The sequence below is a fragment of the Castanea sativa genome, chromosome 11 (genome assembly GCF_040712315.1).
Source record: "Castanea sativa cultivar Marrone di Chiusa Pesio chromosome 11, ASM4071231v1".
Taxonomy (NCBI): Eukaryota; Viridiplantae; Streptophyta; class Magnoliopsida; order Fagales; family Fagaceae; genus Castanea; species Castanea sativa.
The window spans coordinates 37,462,531-37,489,048 of NC_134023.1; the positions used below are offsets into that span (position 1 = coordinate 37,462,531).

Consider the following 26,518-nt stretch of genomic DNA (forward strand, 5'->3'; position numbering starts at 1 on the left):
TAAGAAATTCCACCCAAGTGTATCTTAAGAAATCATCAAGACCATAATATACCGTTTTCCTCCTAGGCTTTCGATTCTTGTGGGCCCCATTAAATCAACATGGAAAAGCTCTAGGTAGTGTGATGTAGAGATCACATTCACCTTTTGATGATTTGACTTTGTTTGTTTCCCCATTTGACAAGCGCCACAAATGGTCTTCACCACCTTTCCAAATTTCGTGAGCCCCACAACAGCTTCAAGTTTGGACACTTTTGCAACTTGTTTAAAGTTTGCATTGCCGAATCCTTGATGCCAAAGGTCCAACACGTCGGCTCAGGCACTCCTACAAGAGATATTTGGTGTAGGAACTACTCCATAGCAATTGTTGGTAGTCTTATATCCCTCCAAGACTTGAATCCCTATTTCATTGATGATCACACACCCCTTCTTTGAGAATTGAAAAAGAAAGTCCTCATCACATATTTGAGTGATGCTCAAGAGATTCGCCTTAAGCCCTTTGATATATAGAACATCTTTCAAAAGAAGAAGCCCCGGTATCTCAATAGTCTTTTTGCCAAGAACTTGAGCATGGCTTCCATCCTCAAATGTCACATAGTCACCAACCTTCTCTTTGAGAGACTTAAACAGTGGTTTATCTCCTGTCATATGGCGAGAACATCCACTATCAAGATACCATAAACAAGAGTTGAATACTTTCAAAGAGGTGTGCACAAACAAGTAAGCATGGGATAAGCACTCTTGACCTTTAAAAAGAAAATCATCTTCATTTTCTATTCTTTTACTTGATTGAATTCTCTTTTTAAGATGATCAACATTGTCACACAATATTCTATTTCTTCTTTTATACCTCTCAATCAATGAATTTGACTCACATAGACTATTGTGTAAGACATGGTTCTTGTGTTCAAAGTACTTTAGCATGTGAACAAACATTCTAGCATGTTTCTTTGTTTTTAATAACTCTAGGAGTTCATTATTATAACAATCTTGAAAGAAACTCATAGAGTCATTATCACAAACATTTGAACCGCAATTCAACATCTCTTTTTCCATAGCTTCATCCATAGCTACAAGGGGTCTAGGATCACACTAAGGATGTAGAAATCCAACAAAGTGTACTCGCTCTGATACCAATTGGGAGTTCACTTAGTGTGTAAAACACTAGTGAATGTTTAGACCCTTTTTTTCAAAATAACCAACACAAGCTTATACTCAAACAATAGATGTGCGAAATGATAAGTACAAGCAATACTCAAATAAATAAACAACTCTAAACTATAATTAATCACAATACAACATCAATTAAAAGGTAAGAGTAAGGGTTAGAGAGAATCAAACGCAAAGATAACACTGTCACGTGTTATCGAAGAGGAAACCAAAGAACTCGGCAAAAAACCTCTATGTCGCCCTCCAAGTGGTGAAATGATCCACTAAAGAATAAAGTTGGGATACACAAATAGCAATAGACCCTCCAAGCCTAATCTACCTAATGCACCTAAGCCCTCCAAGCTTACTGCTCCAACAAGGTTAAGCCTAACCGTGTCTGCTTTAGCTTTTCGAATCCTACGATAAGCTCATTGCATCAACTAAATAAATTGGTCATCTCTGAACTGCTTCCCAAGCACCAAATAACCGTCTCATAGATATGGGTATGGTAAGATAAGGATTTGACTAATGAACCTCTTAAGGGTATGTCAATAGATTGGGAGAGAATAGAGGAATTTGGAGAATCAAATGTCTAAGATTGTGGATGAGTCAATCTTAGTTTTCTCTTGGGTTTCTCTCTCAAAATTCTCTTTAGAAGCTCTCAACATTTTGTGGGTATGAGGGTATTCATAGTACGGTATGAGAAGGAATGTGAAAAGTCATTTTTCTGCAAAACAAGGTGTTCTGGCCAAGGAAGTGAATTCCGTACCGTACCGTACCGGCCGGTATTTTCCGTACTGCTAGCTTAGCCGGTACAGAAACGCATCAATTTCGTTTTGGAAAAAATACCGGTAATACCGAAGTTGTTTTGGCCGTACCGGAAAAATACCGAATTTCGGCCGATTAATAGATACTGGTCCGGTATTGACCTGTAACCCAAAAATGGATTCATCCCTCATGCACTCACCGTCTCTTTTTTCACTGAAGCCAACAGCCTCTCAGTGAATCTTGAGTGGTGATGGATGGTGACACAAGCAGCAATATGAACTCAGAACCAAGACTACAAAACTGAGAGAAACAAGACAAAACTAAAAGCTTTAAAGACAAAGCTAAGAAGAGAGAGCTAAAATCGTTTGAAATTTGAAAGTGGAGAAGAAATTGTAAAAGAGCATATCAATAATTTTCTTATTGAAAGATGTAAAAACCAGTGACTGTGAGAGAGAGAAACGTGTGGAGAGGAAAAAGTAAAAAATGCAACAGTACCAATGAGTGAAAAGATAAGAAAACAGGTGATGTATTTATTGTTTCTTGATTCTTTCATTTGAAGTTATAGTTTTTATATTATTATTATTATTTTTTACCTTTGACAAAAAAGAAAATATTTTCTCAGTAACAACTTCCCTACCCAGACACGTCAGTGACGTCACCATAGCTTCATTTTGTACTTTTTTTTTTTCTTATCTACTACTTATAACTTATAAGCTTAATTAGTATACTAGTAATTACAACAAAAAAAATATACTAGAAAAAAAATTATTAAAAGGATACTAAATTGATTTATTTTAAATGTTATGAATATATATATATATATATATAAAATTTTGCTGTAAACTCGAAACGGTACACCGGTATTGACCGGTATACAAAATATATCGTACCGCTGGCTAAACCGGTACAGCCTCCGATACGGTATTGACTCTCTTAGTTTTGGCGACTGACTCGCGATTGGGTCTAGTTGCGAGTTTCAATCACGAAATAACTAACTGGCCAGACTGTACTTTTTATCCTGTAGTGCTCCAATTGTCATGACCCTTCAGCTTCCTGCATGCTTCACACATGTGGCCTTCTGGCGAGTCACCACTCGCGAGTCTCTCGCAAGAAACCTCTTGATTGCACACACACTTGAATTCTTCACACTCTCTCACACACAACCCTTGCATGATTCCCACCTATATATAGGGCATCTAATTGCTGAAATACAAGCAAATTTGGTACAGAATAAAGGCAACAAATGGTTGAATAAATTCAACCTTACACACCCAATGCAGATACTTTTGTTTGGAAACAAGAATGGGACAGTCATACTCCTAATCTGACCTCACCCTGTCCTGCCTTTGGTGGCCTAATTCCAATTTCCAAACAAACGAAATATTCTCTCTCAAAAAGAACGTGCACCCTTACTAATAATTCGACCCATCTCTCTAGCAATCTAGTTCTCTCTCTTTATAGTTGAAGTCTTTCTCAGCTCTGTGGATAAGCACTGAGAACTGTTTTCAGAATCCAAGCTTCCACTGCATACTCAATTAGATTCCAGGTAAAATATTTTTCACCTTCGTATATAATTGGTTCATTCCACTCCCATGTATAAAATTCCACTATATATCCGGATTTGCTATATAAAGTGAACACACTCAAGGATTCTTCCCTTAATTATGTCTTTCGTTGACCCTTTATGATTAAGCACTAACCTTTTTCTTTTATTCCATCTTAAAAACTATGTAACAAGACACTACATTATATGATTTATGGGATACTTTTTTGGATACGGAATTAGTTTCCTCTCATCTCTTATCATTAGCATAATATTATTTTATCTATATTCCTTTTCTGAAGCAGTTCAAAACACACATTTCTGTTCATTTATTTGAGAGGTTGCTAAAAATGCATAAATTTTGAGGTCATCTTACTTGCAATTTTTTCTTGAATTTCTACTATTAGATCATTGAATAAATATACTGTTCATTGCTAGCCTCTAGAGCTTAAAAGGGTCACTATTTTTTTTCTCCTGTTTCTTTTTATTTATTAGGTAGCTCCCCTATCTCCCTCTCAAAAAAGAAAAAAAGAAAAAAGCTCCCCTATCTTGTTTGAAGGGAATTTAAATATATATAAATATATATATATATATATATATATATATATATAAAATGAATGTTTATTACTCAAAACCAAAAGGCAAGCCTTGAGAACATTTACAACATCCAAAAATGGTTATAGGAAAATGCTAAATTTACTTTTACTATAAAAGGTTTACAAAGTGAATGTGATTTGTGCTATTGCAATAATTAATACATAAACATATGAATTACCTTTCTATATGATTGGTGATTCATTAGTTTGTAAGGTTTATTTAGTGAAATTTGTAGTTTCCTAGCATCACTCATAGTTTTTTTTTTTGTTTTTTTTATAATAATTTGATAGTTGTGGGAAGGGGATCTAAATTCTGGACTTGTTTGTTGGAAACAATGCGAAGTGCTAGCTGAACTACAAAGATCTTGACAGTATAGTTATACTGTGTATTGTTGGTAAACCTCTTACATCCAAACAAATGTTGGAATGAAGTCATAGGACTAGACCTAGGAAGAACAAAGAAAGACCTCAAGCATAAATGGAACACTCCCAAACAATAGTGGTACGTTCCTAAGTGAGATAAGTACCTCTAATTATTCTAATTAAGATCCTAGTCCATCCAAATATCAATATTTAATATATGAGAAACTTACAACAATATTTAATATATAATTTTAAAATATTAAATAATAATTAATTTTTGTACAAATTTATTATTAAGTATGTGGATTTGTTATTTTACTTTTCTAGAAGTAAGATCCTCTTTTTTATATTTTGGTATTTTTATTTTCTAAATATAAGACGTAAAATGCTATAAACTTACAAAATTCTTTTAAAAAATGTTTTATATTTTTTAAGTATACATATTTGTAAGGTTGAATATATTCAATCATGTGTTGGCTTTATTCCGTGCCAAATTTGCTTGTATTTTAGCAATTAGATACCCTATATTTATGTGAGAATTATGTAAAGGTAGCGTGTGAGAGAGCGTGAAGAAACCTCAAATGTGTGCACTCAAGAAGAGCCTCGCGACTGGATCTCGCGACTGGCAAGTTGCCAAAGGTGGCACAAGTGTGGAGCGTGTAGAGGAGCTGAAGGGTCGTGATAGCTGGAGCACTACAAGACAAAACTTCCAGTCTAGCTAGGCAATTAGCTCGCGACTCGTTCCAGTCATGAGGTTGAGTCACCAGAATGCTCTGTTTGGATAAAATCTGACGTTTCACATTCCTTATACACTCTACTATAAATACCCTTATACCCACGAAATGTAGAAAGCTTCCAGAGAGAACTTTGAGAGAGAAACCCTAAAGAAAAACAAGATTGACTCATCCACAATCTTCATCCTTTAATCCTCCAAATTCCTCTACTCTTGCCCTCTCTATTGATATATCCTTAAGAGGTACATTTAGTCAAATCCTCATCTCACCATACCCATATTAGTGAGGAGGTATTTTGGTGCTTGAGAAGCAATTCAGAAGGGACCAATTCATTTTAGTTGATAAAATGGGTGATTGCGGAATCCGGTAAGCTAGAGAAGACAAGGTTCAGTGTAGTCCTGTTGGAGCAAGAAACTTGGAGGGCTTAGGTGTACTGGGTAGATTAGGCTTGGAGGATCTTTTGCTATTCATGTATCCCAACTTCATTCTCTAGTGGATTATTGACCCCTTGGAGGGCGGCAGAGAGGTTTTTCACCGAGTTCTTCGGTTTCCTCTTCGATAACACATCGTCGTGTTATCTTTGTGTTTGCATCCTTTTTCCCTTTCTCTTTACCTTTTAATTGCTGCTGTGTTTGTGATCAAATATGGTTTAGAGTGTGTTACCAATTTGTTTATAGCTTGTATTTCATTTTTTACACATATATTGTTTGATTATAAGCTTGTATTGGTTATTTTGTTTTTGGGGGTCTAAACGTTCATAGGCGTTTTACACACTATTTGAACTTTCAATATTTATTATTATTAGTTAATTATTATATGTAAAGAACTTATTATTTATTAATATGATTTAAAAATTACTAGTTAAATTATTTATGGCGTCATCGATTTGACCTTGGTCAGACCATAAAATCGATAACTAGTCTCTTTTTCAATTTTTTGGTCATACTAATTTTAAAACTATGGGTCTACTGTAGTTTTCGTCATAATTAAAATGTCACCCAAATTTAACAAAATAAAAGTTGGACTTGCTCATATCTTTTTTTCCGTTTATACTCCCATCCCCCTAACTTGAAATCTTGAGTCTGTCCCTTACATAATCATAGACTTTGTTGCAAATTATTATGAAACCATAGAGAGATACCAAGTCCTAAGCGAAGTTGAGCCAATTATCTTTGTAGATGTGCAGAAATATATTATACCTAGGATATTATACCTACTAGAATCTACCCCTTACTCTCTCAAATCCATTGAAACCATCCTCCAAGATGTGCAGAAATATATTATACCTGGGATCACACTGGCAAAGCCCTAACTACTTGGCCTACTTCCCTTCAAGTGGTAGCATTGCTGGTTTCTTGGAGAAATGCTTAGCACTGGCTTTAATGTAGTGGGATTCAATTGGATGTCATCACTTGCTGCAACTGATCGAACTAGAGTGTATTGTCATGGATTGGCTTGGTGAAATTCTTAAACTACCAAAGTCTTTCCTCTTTTCTGGAAATGGTGGAGCTGTATTGCAAGGGACTACATGTGAGGCCATTTGGTGTACACTAACTGCAGCGAGGGATCAAATACTAAGCCAAATTGAGAGAGAGAAATGGAAAAGTTGGTTGTTTATGGGTCTAACCAAACGCATAGTGCAATACAAAAGGTAGCCAAAATTGCTAGAATCAACCCAATGAACTTCCGAGCTGTCAAGACAACAAAGTTAACCGCTTTTGGGTTATGGCCCAAGTCTCTACGTGATGCAGTTCAAGCAGATGTTCAAGCTGGACTAGTCCCATTCTTTCTTTGTGCCACAGTTGGGATAACTTCAACAAATGCCATTGATCCAATAGGGCCATTATGTGAAGTAGTCAAAGATTATAGCATATGGGTCCATGTTGATGCCGCATATGCTGGAAGTGCTTGCATTTGCCCCAGTGGCGGAGCCAGGAATTTAGGTCAGGAGGGGCAAGATTAAAAGATAAAATTGAAAGTAAAAAACTAATCTTAAAAAATTTAAATATGAATATTAAGAGTATGCAATATACCTGTGAATATTTAAATGTGACTCAATAACTTGAATGCTTTTAAAAACTCAACAGAAACTCTAATAGCTTGTTTAGATGGAAGGTGAGTACAAGGAAGTAGAGTAGAGAGAGGGAGAGTAAGTTAAATTACCTTATTTGGATATTTTTTAAGAAAGAAGGGGGAGGGATTTGGGAGGGTTTGGATGAGTTCTAACCCCTCATTTTTAATTCCCCAAAATTGGAGAGATTTTGAGAGAGGGCAAAGTTTAGAAGTGCTGAACCAAATGAATTATTAAATTTACCCTTATTATATTAACAAAATTACAAATTATGAAAAAATTAATTATTCTCCCCTTACTTAATTTTAAAAAAAATCTAAAGAACTTTTTATTTTTTATGGGAGGCGTGCTTTATACTGTATTAGATATACACTTTTTTCTTTTTCAAAGTTCTGTTAGTATTAGTATTAGTACTCCAATAAAAAACAAAAAAGTTCTATTAGTATTAGGCTGGTGTGATTCCTATTCCGTATTGGCATATAGCATTAGCAGTAGGTTTTTTTTCTTTTTCTTTTATTTTAATCATTACTAAGTGGGACCAATAGTTTTATATTAAAGTTATAATAGTTTTAGAGTTCTATTAGTTAAGGTTGTTGAATTTTGAACCATGTAGTTGTTTATTCCCAATAAATAGAAAAGTTTTTTTGTCTTTTGTGTAGGGGTAAATACATTATCATATCAGTAAAAAAAAAAAAAAAAATTGAAAGTTCAGGGGGGGCACCTGCCCCCCCTGGCCCCCCCTTCCCTCCGCCCCTGATTTGCCCAGAGTTTCGGCATTTCATTGATGGTATTGAGGGTGCAAATTCATTCACTTTGAATGCACATAAGTGGTTCTTTACTACTTTGGATTGGTGCTGCCTTTGGGTGAAGGATCCAAGCGCCTTGATAAAATCACTCTCAACAAATCCTGCCTATTTGAGAAGCAAGGCCACTGATTCAAAGTAAGCGGCGGACTACAATAACTGGAAAATAGCCTTGAGTCGAAGATTTGAGCCATGAAATTGTGGCTTGTGCTCAGAAGCTATGCGTGGTGAACCTCGAGTGCTATTTAAGAAGCCATGTTAAAATGGCCAAGCTTTTAAAAAAACTTGTAAGGCTTGATAATAGGTTTGAGGTTGTGGCCCCTAGAAATTTTGCTTTGGTTTGCTTTTAGGGTTTCGTCTAAGCCAAATGTTAAAAAAGTTTATGAGAATGGTTTGCTAATCATGATGAGAAGGTCTTAGACTTGGAATATGTAAATGAGCTAAACCAGAAGCTGTTGGACACAATCAATCGGTCAGGCCATGTCTACACGAGTCCTATTGTGGGTGATAGTATACATTACTCGGTGTGCAAAAGGTGCGATCCTGACAGAGGAAAGACATGTGATCGAAGCTGTTAAATATTAGCTATGATGAATAGGAACACAAGAACACTAGGGTTACGTGGTTCAACTTTGCGGCATACATCCACAGAGGAAACCCTTAAGAGCTACATCTTTACTATGTAAAAGTGTAGTACAAAACCTATATTACAATGAATCCTAACATGAGTATATATAGGCGACTAAACCCTAGACTACTAATACAAGTAGGAATGGGCTTTGGCCTATTATATTAGGCTAATATGTCTAATATATCTTTAACACCCTACCTCAAACTCAAGGCAAAAGCTTGATGAAGGCTTGAGGTTGGATAAGCATGGGAAGATCACTTGAAGAATGCCTTTGAAGAAACCACAATAAGAATGTGCTAATTGACCGATTTTAGAGCTTCAAATGAAGAAACAGAGTCAAAATCTACACGAAAAACTAAGCAAGTTAAGTCATTTTGAAAATTTTGACTTTTGGTCAAAGGTCAGCGCAAAAGTCAAAGTCAACCGAATATCAAAGCCAATGGTCAATGCTCACGGGTCATATCTGGGAGGTCCGGGTCAGGTCAATCTCGGGTCAATGTTCAGCTAAATGACGTGGTGCTGATGAGGCGACGCTGCTGACGTGGCTGATGATGTAGCTAGGACTGACATGGATTTTGCTGACGTTAGCAGACGATGTCATTGATGACATCAACATGACTCATAGGCGCGTGCATTATCCACTAGCGCATAGAGGTGAGGCTAGAATTTTGAGAGGCGCATAAGGGAGCATGTACTATTGAATAAGGGTCAGATTCTCGAGCTACGTAGATCGGCGAACGACAAGGCCTTCATGGCGATGTGTGTGTCCAAAAGACGACCTGGGAGCCAAGAATCTATGACGGCACGTGGAGTGAGTGCTTGAATCTTGGTCAGCTCGTGGAGGCGCATGCAGATCTTTGTGGAGACTAGCTCCCTGGGTTTTGGTCAAGAGAGGCCATGGAGCAAGTCTGTATGGTTGGTTTCATTGCATAGATCTGATAGGGTGAGGCACAGATTGATTGGACTTAAGGATCTTTACAAAGCAGTGAGTGATGACAGTTGCATGATGTTGTGGAGTCCAGATCTAAAGTTAAGTAGGGGCACTATGAATCTATGCTATGCATGTAGGAATCTTTTTTGCTGTATAGAGATGTTTGTTTGATGCCAAGAATGAAGTTTGGTTCTAATACCAAGTTAAATATTATTTATGATATATTCCATGTTGAATAGGAACACAAGAATACTAGGGTTATGTGGTTCAGTTTTGCAGCGTACGTTCACAGAGGAAACACTTAAGAGCTACATCTTTATTATGTAAAAGTGTAGTACAAAACTTGTATTACAATGAATCCTAACATGAGTATATATAGGTGACTAAGCCCTAGAATACTAATATAAGTAGGAATGGGCTTGGGCCTATTACATTGGGCTAATATGTCTAATATATCTTTAACAGAAGTTTTGAAGGTTGTTCAAGAACATGCAGATGCTCTGCTTAATAGATATTGAACATGTCAACTATAGGGGAATTATCTCATATATTGAATATATATATATATATATAATCATTTTCATAATATTTGATACGTACATATTTTAAAGGGAATGATACATATGAATGAGGCATATTTTCATAGCGTTGAGCTTACTTTAGCATCTACTAAAAGTATTAATGGGTGATTTTCATTCAAACACTCATTTAAAAATAAGTGTGCATGGAAACTGGTAATATACTAATATGATTACATGCACGATCTTTCTCTTAATACGATATGGAAGTGATGTACAAATGATATAACTTTCAATTTAAAGTCAAAATAAAGCCTAGTTTGGACGTCTCTAAGAATCCTTTGATTTGAATTTGTAATTTTATAATTTTATCTTTTTTTGGTGATTTTTTTTGTTCTGTCCTAATTTCTTGCTAAACATGAATTATAACGTTTTAGAGTCTCCTAGCTGCCCTAGGAGAACTTTAAGGTTTCCTAAGAGTCATTTAGAAGCCCTAGACTTTCTTTTCCTATTTAGATGCATTGTAGCCTCTAAGGCAATTTAGTTTTTTTATTAATAAAACCATAGAAAGTTTTATTTTATACTTTCTGGTAGATTTAAGAATACTCCTTGTGGATTCAATGGTTACTACCTTGAAGTACATATGTTGTTTTTCTTGTGACTTTTTATTTGATGAGTCATATATTTGTTCATCATTCTACGAACATTAAACAATATTGGCCATACAATTTGAATGTTGAACGTTGCTCCCTTATAGTGTTTCCTCTTCTTCCTCTCTCTCTCTCTCTCTCTCTCTCCCTCCCTGCCTTACATAGGGAGGTTTTTTCTTTTTTAATTATGTCATGGTATATATCAAATCTCTCTCTCACGTGAGAGTGGATTTGATATATCACCATGACATCTCATGTAAAGTGCAAACCACACATCTGTTCACACTTCATAACAACGCAAACCCTCTTCCCATATTAGGCCATCAGCATCTCTCTTTCATCTCTACCGCTTCCATGTAAGAAAGATTTGATATATCAGTGTAACACAAAATACTTTCTCCCAATGTAAGGAGCAAACCGTACATTTTTCACACTTCACAACAACTCAAACCTGTAAAGTCATGATTTACAATTGTTTTGTGTTGGTTTTAATTCCGTGCTAAATTTGATTTTAATTTTGTTCAATCTTTTATACCCTGTATTTTATGTGGGATTTTATTGTAAGGGTTGTGTGATAAAGAGAGAGTGTGAAGACTCAAGCATGTGAAGACAGAAGATTTCTCGCGGGTAGCTCGCAACTAAGTATCCCGCGAAATGATGCATGTGCCTTGCACATGACTGGAATGCAAAGAGTCATGACAAATGGTGACAGCTGGTTTTCACGAGTGTCTCGCAGGTAAGGCCTTCCCTCGAGATACCCACGAAACAGTCTGTTTTGCTATTTTGTCCTATCTGCTGTACTACATCCTCTTACACACTATATATATCCTCATACACACTATATATATCATCATTACCCACATATTAAGTAGAGAGTTTTTCAGAAGGGAAAACACTAACCTCAACCCTTGAGAGTGTGAGATTGTCATACCCACAATTTTACACACCATCCATTGTGGTTTTCCTCTACTCCTACCTCTCCATTTCTATATTCTTGAGAGGTTGATAGCCCAAACACTTACCACACTCATACTGAGTGTCCAGTGAGTTTTTGGTGCTGTTGGGAAGCATTGGAAGAAGCCAAGCTTTGGCAAATGCAATCGAGCGCATTGCGGGATCCGGAAAGCTAGACAAGACACGAGTCCGAGAATCCTTGTTGGAGTAGGAGCTTGGAGAGCTTAGGTGCATTGGGTAGACTAGGCTTGGAGGGTCTTTTGCTATTCGTGTATCTCAACTTATTGTCTAGTGGATTGATTTACTGCTTGGAGGGCGGCAGAGAGGTTTTTCGCTGAGTTCTTCGATTTCCTCTTCGATAACACATCGGTATGTTATCTTGTGTTTGTATCTCTCTTCCCTATCCTTTTAGCTTTCTCTTTACTGCTATGTTTTATTGAATATGGGTTATAGTAGCGGTTTTGTTTGTTCGCTCGCATTTACTCTATTCCGCACTTAGTTTAAGTTAGAGTAAAATCAACCGAGCCATAATTTATTAATTTGGGGTTTAAATAGCTCTTGTGTTTTTAAAACAAATCCGAGCTTTCAAAACCCTTAACCTATATCAGCCTCTCCCATTATCTCAACCACTCCCATGTGAGAGAGATTTAATATATCAACGTGATGCCGAATAACTTCTCCCAAATAGGAGGAAAACCAGGCATTTGTCCACACTTCACAACAACTCAAACCCTCATCCTATATTTGTCTCTTTCTTTCATCTCTCCCACTCATCAACCCCTATGAACAACACCTAACCTCTCACCCACCAAACTCAACCCAAAAATCTCCTCTGTCAAGAGACCAAGGTGGTACCTCGACTATATAAGAGTTCACAACTTCACTCTAGTGGGCAAATTGGTTGATGACAAATTGACAAACCGTAATAAAGCCACCGCAATATAATCTAGAAAGTGTGGAACCTTTCCAGAAGTTTCTCATACGTTTCAATGGGCAATGAAGAATCTTTTTCATTTCTAATCTGGAACATTGACGAATTCCACATTGACTCTAGAAACTGGGTAAAAACTAGGTGATCAACGATTTAGACTTTTATAAATCTTTGAAATGCATTTTGTGAGGAGAATGTATTTTCTATTTCTCATTTTTATGAAGCAAAATCAAGAATCCTTAAAATATGAGGATTCTTTTTCCATTCTAAATTCACATTTAAAAAAATATATATTGAAGGACCCATCTGAAAAAAATGAAAAAACCAAAACAAAACAAAAACACTCAGCAGAATTTGGCTTCTTGTTTTTTACTAGAACATTTTCTAAATTTGGCTCAATCAGATACTTAGGACCACCGACCATTGAAAATAATTATCTGTAAGACTTAGCACCCCAATCAAATCAGCATCTTGATGCAAGGGTGATGAGTTGTTTAACTTTGTAGATGAGATTATATTGACTGTTCTAGCTTGTTCATAGTAGCCTAGTAGGGGAAAAATGTGTAATGCGTCACAATTACTGCAAAAGGCAACTGCTATAGGAAAATTATTAAATTGGAAACAATTTTTTTTTTTTTGAAACCATTAATTGATAAATAAGATATATAGCTATGAAATGGCTTCTGGCTAGCTCCAAGTAGGCATTGGTGTTACAAGATTATTTTGTTGACCCTTATGGTTGCCCATTGTTTGAATTAAACATTCTAAATAGATCTGGAAAGCATGCCAAATTGATCGGGTTGGATTCGACCCAATCAGTTGGGTCATTGCCTCTTTTTAGACTAATAACGATTATTTCCCTATCATTATTACCTGCCCTTTGACCATTGCCGGCTCTTGGGCAAGTCCACTTAGGCCACTGCCTAAGATCGATGCTAACTAAAAAAAAAAAAAAAAAAAAAAAGCCGAACATGTTGAGTTATTTGATTTTATACTTTATAGGCCAATCTCCAATATGGTAAATTATCAACGCTAGTTATCTGATTTCTCGCATGATTACAAATCAAACATTCTCTCTCTTTCAATACCAAAATCAATTTGGAAATTAAATTTCAAAGTGTAAGATAATTGTTCAATAAAAATAAATCATTAAGTTATAGTCGACTAATTAATTCTAATTGTCTACTAGTCTAACAATTCCACAAAAGAAGAAAAGAAAACATGTTATACATGAAACATTAAGTAAAGTTAAATCATCTAAAAACTAATTGTGTTTTTAGATTAAAATTTTGAGGAAAGTTGGTAAAGTTATGGTTGTACTAAAACAAATAATCCTTTTAAAAAATTGTAAATATATAAATAACTTTTTTTTTTTAGAATACTAAGTATTTTAACACACACACAATGGTAGAGAAGAGAAAGTTAAAAAAAAAAAAAACTAATAGTAGTATATATACAAAATGGTCTAACACTTGAATACACATCACAAGTTTTAATCCTCTATAAATAACTTAAAAAGTTATAAATAAATAAATAACACTGACATGTACAATATATATACTTTTAGAATAAAAAATATGTCAGTTGAAGAAACAAAGTAATAGGAAGAACATTCTCAAAAAAATTAAAATAGTAATAGGAAGAAAATTTATAATGAGCTTATAAATAAAATTGACTTGGAATGGGTCGGGTTGGGTACCGGTACAAGTTTGACCATGTTAGATAGGGTCATAATCGGGTACTAGTTAGAAACTTATCAAGACAAAATGGGTTGTTTGTCCCTAATTTCCTACTAACAGTACCTAATTATTACTGTATTATTATTTTATTTATTCATTTTTTTGGTTCGAGTTCGGGCGAGTTAACTAGTCTGTGTTCAATTTTGCCGAGTCTAATTCTACGTTGTTTTGTAAGCTAACTGTATTATTTGTTCAGGAACAAAAAGACACTAGCATACCAATTATGCAGAGAAAGAGGATGCTACAAATAAAGGTATCAATCATTGTGTTGGTGGTATTGTTAATAGCGAAGTTTACACTAGCTTTAGCCTCACTAAACTAACCACTTCAACAAAAAAATATTTAATAACAAATGAATGAACAGCTCCTCGATACACTTACTTAGGATTTGTTCATCAAGAAACACTTTTATCTCTCTTTGTTGCATTGAGCCTAATGCTAATACTCTTATTTCAGTTATTTGGAATGGAAAAGTACCTCTAATTTGCCCAAAACCCGATCTACCCCCAAGTGTAGATATGCTTGTCCCAAAGTTGGGATAGGGTGGAGATGAGAAACCCATGATTCGACCTTGGCTGGCAACCTAATTGTGGATCTCACACATGAGACAATTCCGAATTTAGAACAAACGAAATATTCTCTCTTAAACAAAACGTGCAGAGCTATCTAATAATTTGACTCTTCTGTCCCTCAGTCCTGTTCTCTCTCTGCACAGTTGTGGGTCTCTTACAGCTCTGTAGATAAAAGCACTGAGAACTGTGCTCAGAATCCAAGCTTCCATTCCTTTACTCAATTAGATTCCGGGTAAAATATTTTTCACCCTTTGTATATTATTGGTTCATTCAATTCCCATTTATGAAATTCCACTATGGTGGAGTTTGGATCCAGCTTATGCGTTTTGTGTCTGCGTTTTGTTTTTTTTTTTTTTTTTTTCTTCTGCTGCGGGGACAGGCGCGCACTGTGTGCACTGTGCGCGTACTGTTCATGTACGTTTTTAACCATTTTTTATTAAAAATGGGTCCCGCAGTACTATTTATACATTTAAAAATTATTTTGCTACAGTGTTTTCAGTTTTCAGTTTTCAGTTTTCAGCAATAAGTTCAATCCAAACGGACCCTATGCTCAGGATTTGCTCTATAAAGTGAAGACACTCAAGGAATCTTCAAATAATTATGTGTTTCGTTGACCCTTTATGCTTAGGCACTAACCTTTTTTCTGATTCCATCTTAAACACTATGTAACAAGATACTACATTATATGATTTATGGGGTGTACTCTTTTATATATATTTCTTTTCTGTAGCAGTTCAAAACACACATTTATGTTAATTTATTTGAGAGGTTGCTAAAAATGCATAAATTTTGAGGCCATGTTACTCTCAATTTTTTCTTTAATTTCTACTATTAGATCATTGAATAAATATACTGTTCATTTGCTGGCCTCTAGAGCTTAAAAGGGTCCTTTTTTTTTCTGTATCTTTTTATTTATTATGTAGATCCCCTATCTTGTTTGAGGGGCAATATTTTTTATTTTTTATTTTTGTAATGAATGAATTTATTACTCAAAACCAAAATGCAAGCCTTGACAACGTTTACGACTCCGAAAACAGTTACAGGAAAATGCTAAATTTACTTTTACTACAAAAGGTATACAAAATGAATGTGATTTGTGCCATTGCAACAACTAATAAATAAACATCTGAACTACCTCTGTATGATTGGTGATTCATTAGTTTGTAAGGTTTATTCAGTGAAATTTGTAGTTTCCTAGCATCACCCATAGGTTTTTTTAACAGATAATTCAACAGTTGTGGAAGGGGGATCTGAATTCTAGACGTGTTTGTTGGAATTTGGAAACAACAGGAAGTGCTAGTTGAGCTACAATGCTCATGGCAGCATGCCAGCATCACTCATAGTTATACTGTGTATTGTTGGTGATTCTCTTACATCCAAACAAAGAAAGACCTAGCAAGAACAAAGAAAGACCTCAAGCTTAAATGGAACACTCCTAACAATAGTGGTTCCCAAGTGAGATAGGTGCTTATTAAGATCCTAGTCCATCCAAATATCAATATACTGTCACAACAACACAGCTCTTTTCAGTTTTCATTCATTGACAATTTGTTTTCCTCGATCTGTTTGTAGTTTGTACCACTAAACTCAATTCCTGGTTCCAATAGCCTATAGTTCTCTGAACTTGAACACAGCTAAAATCTCAGACCAAGTAACACTAGAGACATAAATGATAGATGCTGTTTACTGATTAGAATTCTGGTGTAGTCAGCACTTGGAATAATTCATGATATTGTTATGCATTCTTAAATCTTAGTGTCTGCAACCTTGATTTTGGTGCTATCCTAGAATGAATGAATTTGCTGGTTATATTTGTTTCCCCCAAAATTAAAAATGCCATGGGACTTAAGGCAAGTTTTTCTTTAGTTCTTGTTCTTCCATGCTGATTTGGAAGTGAACATGCCTTTCTCAGGTCTCCAAACGCTGTTGTCTTTAAGCCACACTTTATTACAACACAGGTCATTATTATATCTTTAACTTCTAAATTATATAGGCAACTAGATCTGTGCAGATGCTCTACCCCTTTTCCTAATATCAGCCATCACAACTTTACTTGAATTATTATGTTCTTTTTTTGCGATTACCTATCAACAATGGCTCCAAAGAGTAATCAGCAATCATTCCATATATAAGTCTCCTGTACTCCCCAATCACATGTTGTAGAGGCTGTTTTGTGTCTGCATTTTCCAATGAAAGGTATTGGTTTGATTTATTTATTTTTCTGCATGAATGGTTTCTTTTTGCAGCTACATAAAGCTCTCTACACTAAGCTCTCATAAGGTACAACAGGGAAGGAATCTTTGTTATGACAAGGCAAGTCAAGGGAGAAAAACAAATTAAGCAAGAAGAATAACATGATTACTTTTTCATTGAACAAAAAAGGAAGTGAGAGCATCAATGGCCAAATGATTACTACTAGATCCATATGTCTGTGTAGCATAATTTTACTTTTATTCCTTTCAAATTCTTCATGTATCAAATGAATATTTCAAATAATTTTGTTTACTTTTAGGTCCAAGTGGATTTGATGCACTGTTGCTATCATGTATTTTGTAAAAAATGCAAGTACATTAGTGCTCAAGATTAGAGTTCAATTAATTGGGCTTGCATGTTGACATTGATGCGTTAAATGTGAAATTTTTCTAAATTTCTTTTTTGGTAAAATGTGACGTCTTCAACTCATAATTTTTCTTTATTTTATTTTTACCTTTTATTGGTAAAGCATCTAATACTTGCCTGTGTCAGTGCTTAATGTCATATTTTACTACACTTGGTCTCGAGCCTAGATAAAAGGGGTTGCAGTAGCTTGATAGTTAGCATAAACCTTAGTCAGCTTATTATGAATGGAACCTTTACACATACAAGTCTATCCCCTAAGAATACATGTGGTCAACCCCTTTGATGAGGATTCATTGTTAACCCCAAAATTTTAGAAGGCTTTGTTGTTGTCATTGATTATGTATTGTGAAAGGCTTAAAGCATCTAATCCGAAAATTAAAATAATAGATGGAGAGATCTGAGTAGCATTTAAACCTGATCTGAAGGCAATTCTCTTAAAACCCTTCCCACAGTCAAGGCCAATGAAGATATAACCCAACTGAAACATACAAAATTATGCCCAACTAAGCCACAGTTGAAACAGAGCAAAACAACCTTGGCTTTTGGAGTTTAGGACAAGCAAACCAGACTCATGATATCATGTTCAAGAGTTTAACCCAAAAAACATAACATGATGTCTTGAATTTTTTACTTCTTAAAAATTTCACAATAGGGAATTTGATTTTTTTTACTTTTTTTATTTTTTTTATTTTAAATTTTATAAGTTGAACATGGATTTTCAATTATGAACTTATTGCTTAATTTCACAATTGGATTATCACCTTATGAAAATTTTCACAGAGTAACAGATTACAGACATATCAGAATCCAGTAGCCTGTGGCTGCAACTAAACTAAGATACTTCTATTGATAAAAATATATATAAAAAATTAATTCTCCACAAACCACACAGAACTCTATTCTGCACCCTAGCTCTTATATTGTGCCTTATTCTGCAACCAATTTTGTATATTGATGCTGACCAACCAGCCCCCCACAGAGTTTACAGATCCTCAATGCATTAAATCCTCCCACTTTATCAACTGCCAATTCACTAAACAATATCTAAGCACAAGCCTCCATATCCTTCTAGTGGAGGAACATTTGAAATCAAATGATGTCAACTTTCTGGCGCATTCCCAGAAAATAAGCACGACATATCACCCACATAACCTAGTTTGATTAGCTTGTCACAAGTACTCAATCATGTTTAGCATTGCACTTAAAACCATGCTTAGGAGTCGAAACAGGAAACTGCACAAGCCTCAACTTATCCACCTCATCATGCTTGAATCTTATCGATTCCCAACCCAAGTTGGCTTACAAATTGACTAGTTCAAATTAGCCTTGAGAATGAGAGGTAGTGTAAATTATATTATGGAAATGACAGTGACCAACTTTGTAGCATATCTGTAATTTTCAAGCAATAGAAGCTTTAATAGTTTTGTAGAGAGGGAAAATTCCCGACTGATTTATTTCAAACTCGAAATTTAGTCGTCTACAAATTCTATTGAAATGTTACTTTCCTTTGGCTCTTTCTCCCTTTGATAGTCATTTCTTTTGTTCACCTCTCTTGCACTCTTTCTTTACTCTCTCTCCTTTTTTTTTTGGTTTGCCACACGATTTTATATTTGTCTATAAAATTTAGAATTGGAAACTGTCCTCAAATGTGCTTAAAGTTCATAATCAATTTATAATTCTATAACTAAAGGTCCTAATAAATTGCACAGGCTAGATAGGAGGTAGTGCATATTTTATAGATAGCTAGGCTAGAAGAAGGATATAATCATACCAACACCAACACATTGGATCTCATTATCAAAAACTAATAATAATAATAATAATAATAATAATAATAATTTAAAACTAAAAAAAAAACATTGGATCCCATAACTACTTTATAAAAAGGGGACTTGTTGATCAAGAGTAAGGGTTATTGTCCTTGTCCAACGTAAAGTCATTTTCATTAGAGCCTCACATCTGTTTCAATGTAACAAATAAAATAATAATAAATAATAATAAGGGTCAAGTGAAGACAAAGGACTCTAATAATGGAAAAAAGTATTTTATATCTAACTAGTCTCACGTGCGTACTCAGAGACTCTTCTATTTTTTTGGTAAAGGTTAATTTAAAGTATTTATTATAATTTGTGATTACTACATTTTTCAATCATAAAAAAAAAAAAAAACTTAGGGGTGTGATGAAAAATTATTTTACCACACATAATATTCATCACACCCCTAAGTTTTTTTGTTGTAATTGAAAAATGTAGTAATCCAAAACAATAGTCAGCTAGATCCAATAGAGATACACGTACTGTTGGAGCTTTAAACCAAAACAAATTTCTACTCCTATTCCAGGTAGAATTCCAAATCAGGTAGGAAATAAGATTTGTATCTTGTTAATAGAGTTTGGTTTTTATATTCCAATATCTAAAGATAGTAACCAAAGGAATAAAATTCTTTTCTCATCCAAATCCAATAAGGAGTGGAACTCCTTAATTCAAGCCATATGTCTACAGATAATTCACAAAAGAATTGGATCACATTATTATAATTATCACTAAGGTCTACATATCATATACAACATCCGAACTACACAATCAACAACTCAGTTATTTAGTTGAAAATTTTCAATAATCTATATTACTATTTAAGGGGCTGCCCCTGTTTGGATAAGATTTTTTTTTTGTTCCAAAATACCCCTATGTCCCTAAGTTTAAGTAAAGATAGAATTAAAGGATAATCTGGTAAAAATACATGTCTAACTTGCACTAAAACATTGTCTACAAAATAGAAACACTCTTCCACTAACCCACTTTTTCAAAGTAACTATACGTTTATTGTTGTTTAAAAAAAAAAAAGAAAAATAAGTTAACTCCCTAATACACGTTCTCATCTACACACTCCACACCCTCCATTCAGTTTTTCAAATTTTCTTTTCCACCTCTTTTTCTGTTCCTTCCCCTGCACGCTCATTTCTCTCTCAATTGCAAAACTGCACACTTCAAACTGCTCCCTGCAAAAGTTAGCTGATGGTTGTAGTGTGGAACCTGTTATGAGATTCAAGTTTGCGAAATCCAAACCTTAGAATCATGGATTACCCCATCTAAAAGGTATGATGTTTTTACTGGGATTTTTTTTTTTGGTGGTAAACTACTGGTATTTTATGAATGCTGATGTAGTGTGCCATTTGTTTGTTTGTTTCTATTTTTTATTGAGTTTATAATATAGGATTTTGCTTTGATGGAATTTTTTCTTGGATTTTCACATTGACCTTCATTCAGCAATCAGCATGTAAATCTTGAATTTTTTTTTTCTTTCAAGTTTTACTTATTTTCTTACAAATTTGAGATTTATGGAGAGAACGAGAAGATTCAAATTATTAACATTTAAAATATAAAAAAAAAAAAATTAGAAGAGCCTTTGAACACGCGCGTGAGCGCGTGTTCAGAGGCTAGTAAATAATAATAGAAGAGAAATCTAAAAAAAAAAAAAAACGATCATACCTACCTTTTGGTCACCAAATTTTTATCCCTTCTTGCTGGGGCAACAAAAAATAATTATATTAGATTCAATAAAAAACAAAAATAAAATAAAAAAAGATAGAGAGAAACATGGGACTTACAGTGTTTGCAGTTCAACCCCATTTGAGAGATGTGCGCAAACTAGATTCTACTATCTGTGAATTGCATAAGCAAGGCCTGATTGTCTACACCTATATCACACCCAACTATTTTGTATTTTATATAGTCTTTCACGGAAACTAAACCCAAAAAAATAAAATAAAAATGCATAAATCAACATCAAGAGAGAAATTCTTATTAGAAGCTATGTAATAAACAAAGAGAAGTGTTACTGTGTTGGGGGTCCACTTCTCCTCATAACGGCATAGAGAGAGGGAGAAGAACTTGCACAGAGAGGGAGATAGGGAGAAGAAAGAAGTGGTTTTCATGTTTTGGAAAGACATATGTAACGTTCAAAATCAATCTGTAACTATCCAAAGACTCTTTTAATTTAGAGAGCAATTCTAATTTTTTTAAAATTCTTTAGTGGTCCTATTTAGTAGAAAAAAACTGTATTTAATTATTATATATATATAATTTTTATTTTAAAAATCTAATTTATAAGTGAATAAATCAATTTAAAAATTAATAGGAGAGTGATCCTATTTTTTAGGCAATGTTTTAGTGGGAGTTAGAGTTGCATTTTTTTGGAATTGTCCTTTAGTTTTGTCTCTACTTAAACATAGAACTATAGGGGCATTTTTCAACTAAAAAATGAGGAATTGAAACAGGTGAAACCCCTTAAATAGTAGTATAGATAATACCATGTCATTTGTGTCAAAATCTAATAAATAAGAGACATGTCTACAAAAATAACTACCCACTAACACATGCTTTTCATTTGTTAGTGAGGTAATTATTTTTTGTTGACAAGTCTCACACTTATTGAATTTTGATAACATGGTATCATTTGATACCAAATACCTTCTTATAGTTATGGATGGGCAACTCATGCTTGACTTGTAAGCCATTTTGTAGAAAAATATTTGATGAAGTGAATAGAATAAAGTCTTATCTTCCACATTCCAGCATGGAAATGGCTTCTCAAATAAAAAGACTATAATGCTTTTATATTGTTTTGAAGAATTGCTTTTAATCATGGTTCTTGTCATATGGCTTTTTTATTATTCAATTGAGGGGAAAATGGGTATTTGTCCATAATTTACAAACTATACAGCAAAATGTCCCTGTTTTAAAATTCTTTAACAAAATCCCACTGTTTTTTAAACTCGATTTTAACAATATCGAGTTTGCTATATAGTTTTGAAATAAATGCATTTTATTGCATAATTTGTAAATTAAGGACAAATGTCAATTTTCTCCATTCAATTGAAGCACATTCGTATGTGGAAATTTAAGGCATGGAAGTTGGAACTATTGGCTTTCCAGTCCTCCGGGAACCGCCAAAATGATTTGAAGAATGTTTCCCAAATGCACAATATAACTTGTTCAGTATATCATTAACTTCTTCACGAGAAAAGCGACAATGTACGTGGAAGTAATGTTTCATAAGAAAATATAGTGATATAAAAGCAACGTTGTTGACCATTTCTTTATTACAATCTATAACAATATATGAGCAATGTTGCATACACAAAAAATTTTGAAACAGTTGAATTGACAAGCTTTTACTGATTTTCATCTGAGTACATTGTTGACATCATTTTTTTTACCTATTACTAACAATTTGTCACAAAGATTTTTGAAATTTTTTTGTCTATATAGACTATCTCGAAGTGTTTATGCCTTTCAAGAATCTAAGATCGAAAACTAAAATCAAATAAATTTGTTACCTTGAAATTGGTTTCCCGAGTTATGAGGCCTTGAAAGTGGAACTAGTTTGTCAGAATTAGTGAATTCCTATAAAACGGAACATAGATATATATCTATGGTCAGTACTTAATTTACTTTCTCACCTGCCATTCACCTGTTGACTAAAACAATATTGTTTATGTTCATTTTCTGCACACATTTATTTATTTTTATACTGATGTCAACATTTATAAAGATAAAAGTCCAGAAATACAAACAGGAAGATCATTGGAAAACTGCTGGGATGGATAGGCATCTTAATGGCAAGAGAAGCCAAGCTATAGAAATTTATCTAATACGTTGTGATTATCCATTGAAAGTATAATTACTCTGTTTCCTACCAATCTTTTCAACAGCACAATTTTCTACTTTAGTAATCAAATGGAAGAGATTCATTTACAAGAGGCAAGAAAATAAATTCCAAAAAAAGTTAACACATCCAATAAATTCCCATACAGTGGCTTAGAATAATTTACAAAAACTTTATTTCATTTTCTAATTATCCTGTATCCTTGTCGTTGTTGCCAAAGGGTCCACCCCTGCAATAATTGTATGTGGGGCTAGAACTGGTGTTTTTCTACAAACTGGACATGTTGGATGTAACCTTATCCAGGGGTCGATGCAATTCTGATGAAATAGATGAGAACAGTGAGGTAACAATCGAAGCATATCAGTTTCTTTATAATCCACCAAGCATATGGAGCAACAAGGAGCTGGAGAGGTGCCCTTTATCTGTGAGTACACGAGCTTTGGATAGCTGTTGACAGTGGCTTCATCGAGACCTTGTTCAAGAATTGTTATGGAATTCAGATCACTGGTTCGTAGAGAAGCGTTTGGGATTGGATGAGGTGACTGGTTGTGTGGTAAACGAATCCGGGTGCAAGCGAAAGTGATGAGTAGAATCAGAAGGAAAATGCCAATAGAGAATATAATTCCATAGGTGCAACCACTAATATCATCCGTAGTTCCACTAGATGATGGCAAATTGCCGGTGCTCATCTTTCCTTGAACAATTTAGAGCGATTGGAATGTGGTGAAGGGGGTAAATAAAGGCCATGTATGCAGTAGGATAAGAAAGAAATTCTCACAGGATGGTCAACGTCTGTGTCATTTTCTAATGAGGAATCCCCCGTAACATTAGCATATTACCCATTTTTATTATATATATAAACAATAGGCATCTCAACCTGGGATGCTATATGGGATTGGACTTTTAGAGCGGTATTGCTAGAAAAGAAAAGACTGGATTTGGATGTACTACAAATTTGACCCGAAAGTTGACAAAATTGGGAAAATATATTAAAAAGAACAGTGCATTCATTAACAGTTGCATGTCCAAAAACGAAGATGTCATCAGCAAATAGAATTTGATTGAAACCAATGGATCTCCTACCCACCCGAACAGGCTTCAATTGTTTAGTGTGAAGAGCTAGGTCTAATGATAAGGAGAGGTGATTTAGACAAAGAATAAAAATATAAGGCCATAAGGGATAACCTTGCCGGATGCCTCTAGAAGGCGTAAAAGCTTAACTAATAGTACCATTCCAAATAATAGAGACTGAAGCAGATGATATGTAGGCCATTATCAAGTCAATAATAGGTGCATTAAATTGATAAAAAAAAAACATTGTGTACTTAATAAAGGACCACTCTAATTTGTCATGAGCTTTATCTAAATTAATTTTCTCAGCCATTAGATTTGTTTTTCCTTTCCTTTGATGAATGTAATGAATAAGCTCTTGAGTGATAATATAATTATCCGTTGCCTTACGACCTAGGACAAAACCAGATTGTGCCAGATGAACCATAGCATGGAGGAAAGGTTTTAAGTCTCTTAACTATGATTTTGGTGAGGAGTTTATAAAGGGTATTACACACACTGATAGGCCTAAAATGAGAAACTAATTCAGGATTAGGCACTTTGGAAATTAAGACAAGTTTCACATGAGTTAAATCGAGATGTAATGAAAATGGTTTGAATAAATTTCGTTACCTCCCCCCCACAACTTGCCAATTATTTTGAAACAATTGTGCGTGAAATCCATCCGGACTTAGGGATTTTAATGGGTGCATTGAGAGTGGACAGAATTTCTGAATCGTCAGGAAAACGATTTATCGTCATAATTTTTTAAAATAGCAATATGTTGTCTTGCCCGTCTAATTCTTGCTTGAATATGGAAAAAACGAGTAATGGCATCCCCATAAAGCCATAAAATGCGAGATTTCATCTGCCACAACAAAAATTCTTGATATAAAATATTATTGTATTGGTTAATCAAGTGTTGCCCAAGGTGCGGTAAAAAAGGATTGGGGCTTCTACTTAAAGCCCTTTGTGCCCCCCACAAGCAGGCCCTAATACGCCTCTTATTTTGGCCTACTGGACCAAAAATCTGGGTGTCCCAGTCCGTCAAGCAGGCCTAAAGATGAAGTTTTTTTTTTTTGTTTTTTTTTTATAATAAAAATCAGCTGTGAAGTGGGCCGAGTATTGAACATGTGTTGCCACAATGGTTGATATAGAAATTGTTTCAATGGTCTATGTGGCTCCCATCCATCCGTGGACACCATGATTGGATGGTGGTCAGAATGTAACCTAGGAATAGTTAAACAATGGCCCTTTGGAAAAGCCACTTGCCAGTCAACATTATTGAAAGCCCTATCCAATTTCTCCCTAATATGATGGCGCCAATCCTAATTCTTATTAGTCCAAATACACTTAGGCCCACTAGAAGCAACCTCAAAAGGACCACAATTATATAGGCACGAATTAAAAGCATGCACACGTGAGGGAATAAGCGGACGACCACCTAGTTTATCCGATGAATCAAGAAGTTCGTTAAAATCCCCCATGGCCAACCAAGGAAACTTAAAATCTAATGCAAGTGATTCTAAATGATGCTAGAGATGAAGACGTTTATATAAATGAGGAGAAGCATATATGGCTGAAAATAACCAAGGGAAATGAAGAAAAGGTACCCTGATCAGCATGGCCACACTCTGGTCAGTAGCCCGCACAACATCCACATTGCCCCTATGATCATCCCACACCCAAATGCCTCCGATAGGCCGACGGGTCCACTCGGAAGTGGCGAGGGAGACCCACCTAACCAATAACATGTTCCGCATGGCTCCCACTAATTTTAGGCTCAAGGATTACCAAAATATCAGGTCTGTAAGCATTAACCAAATCTTGTACATTCAAAAGGAACCGAGCATTCCCGGCCCCCCTAACATTCCAAGTTGCAATCTTCATGGTTGGAGACTGAGGACTTAGAAACAGGCTCAGAGGTGGTGTCTGCGAGGAAGAGGGACTGTTCCGCCCCAACTACGAGCTGATTGATGATGTCCGCAGCGCACTCAAGGGATCTAAAAGGATCTTGTATTGTGGTGGCAACACCACTCGGCCCAGACATGATATCACACTGACAGCTAAGGTTTTTAAAGCCTCGGGGAAATGAGTGATGACAAGTGATGAAGCAGTATCTCATCGGTTCCTCTGGGATTCGTCCAGATGGTCCCTGGCAGTACTCTGACGACCCTGTGGGAGCAAGAACTTATTCAAGTGGTCACCGGTGTGGTGCCTGCCACAACGCCT

The 26,518-nt window shown here is 35.0% G+C and overlaps 1 protein-coding gene and 1 pseudogene across 1 annotated transcript; one reads left to right on the forward strand and one right to left on the reverse strand.

Annotated features, from left to right (window-relative positions):
* Positions 1-1,645: 1,645 nt before the first annotated feature.
* Positions 1,646-10,104, forward strand: LOC142616450 (tyrosine decarboxylase-like; annotated as a pseudogene).
* Positions 10,105-23,421: 13,317 nt separating this feature from the next.
* LOC142616451 (RING-H2 finger protein ATL70-like) lies at positions 23,422-23,925 on the reverse strand. The gene has a single exon (XM_075789304.1). The coding sequence runs from the start codon at positions 23,923-23,925 to the stop codon at positions 23,422-23,424; it is 504 nt and encodes a 167-aa protein (XP_075645419.1).
* Positions 23,926-26,518: the final 2,593 nt, after the last annotated feature.

Coding starts and splice junctions, on each gene's coding strand:
- LOC142616451 (XM_075789304.1), bottom strand. CDS start 23,925: ATGAGCACCGGCAATTTGCCATCATCTAGTGGAACTACGGATGATATT.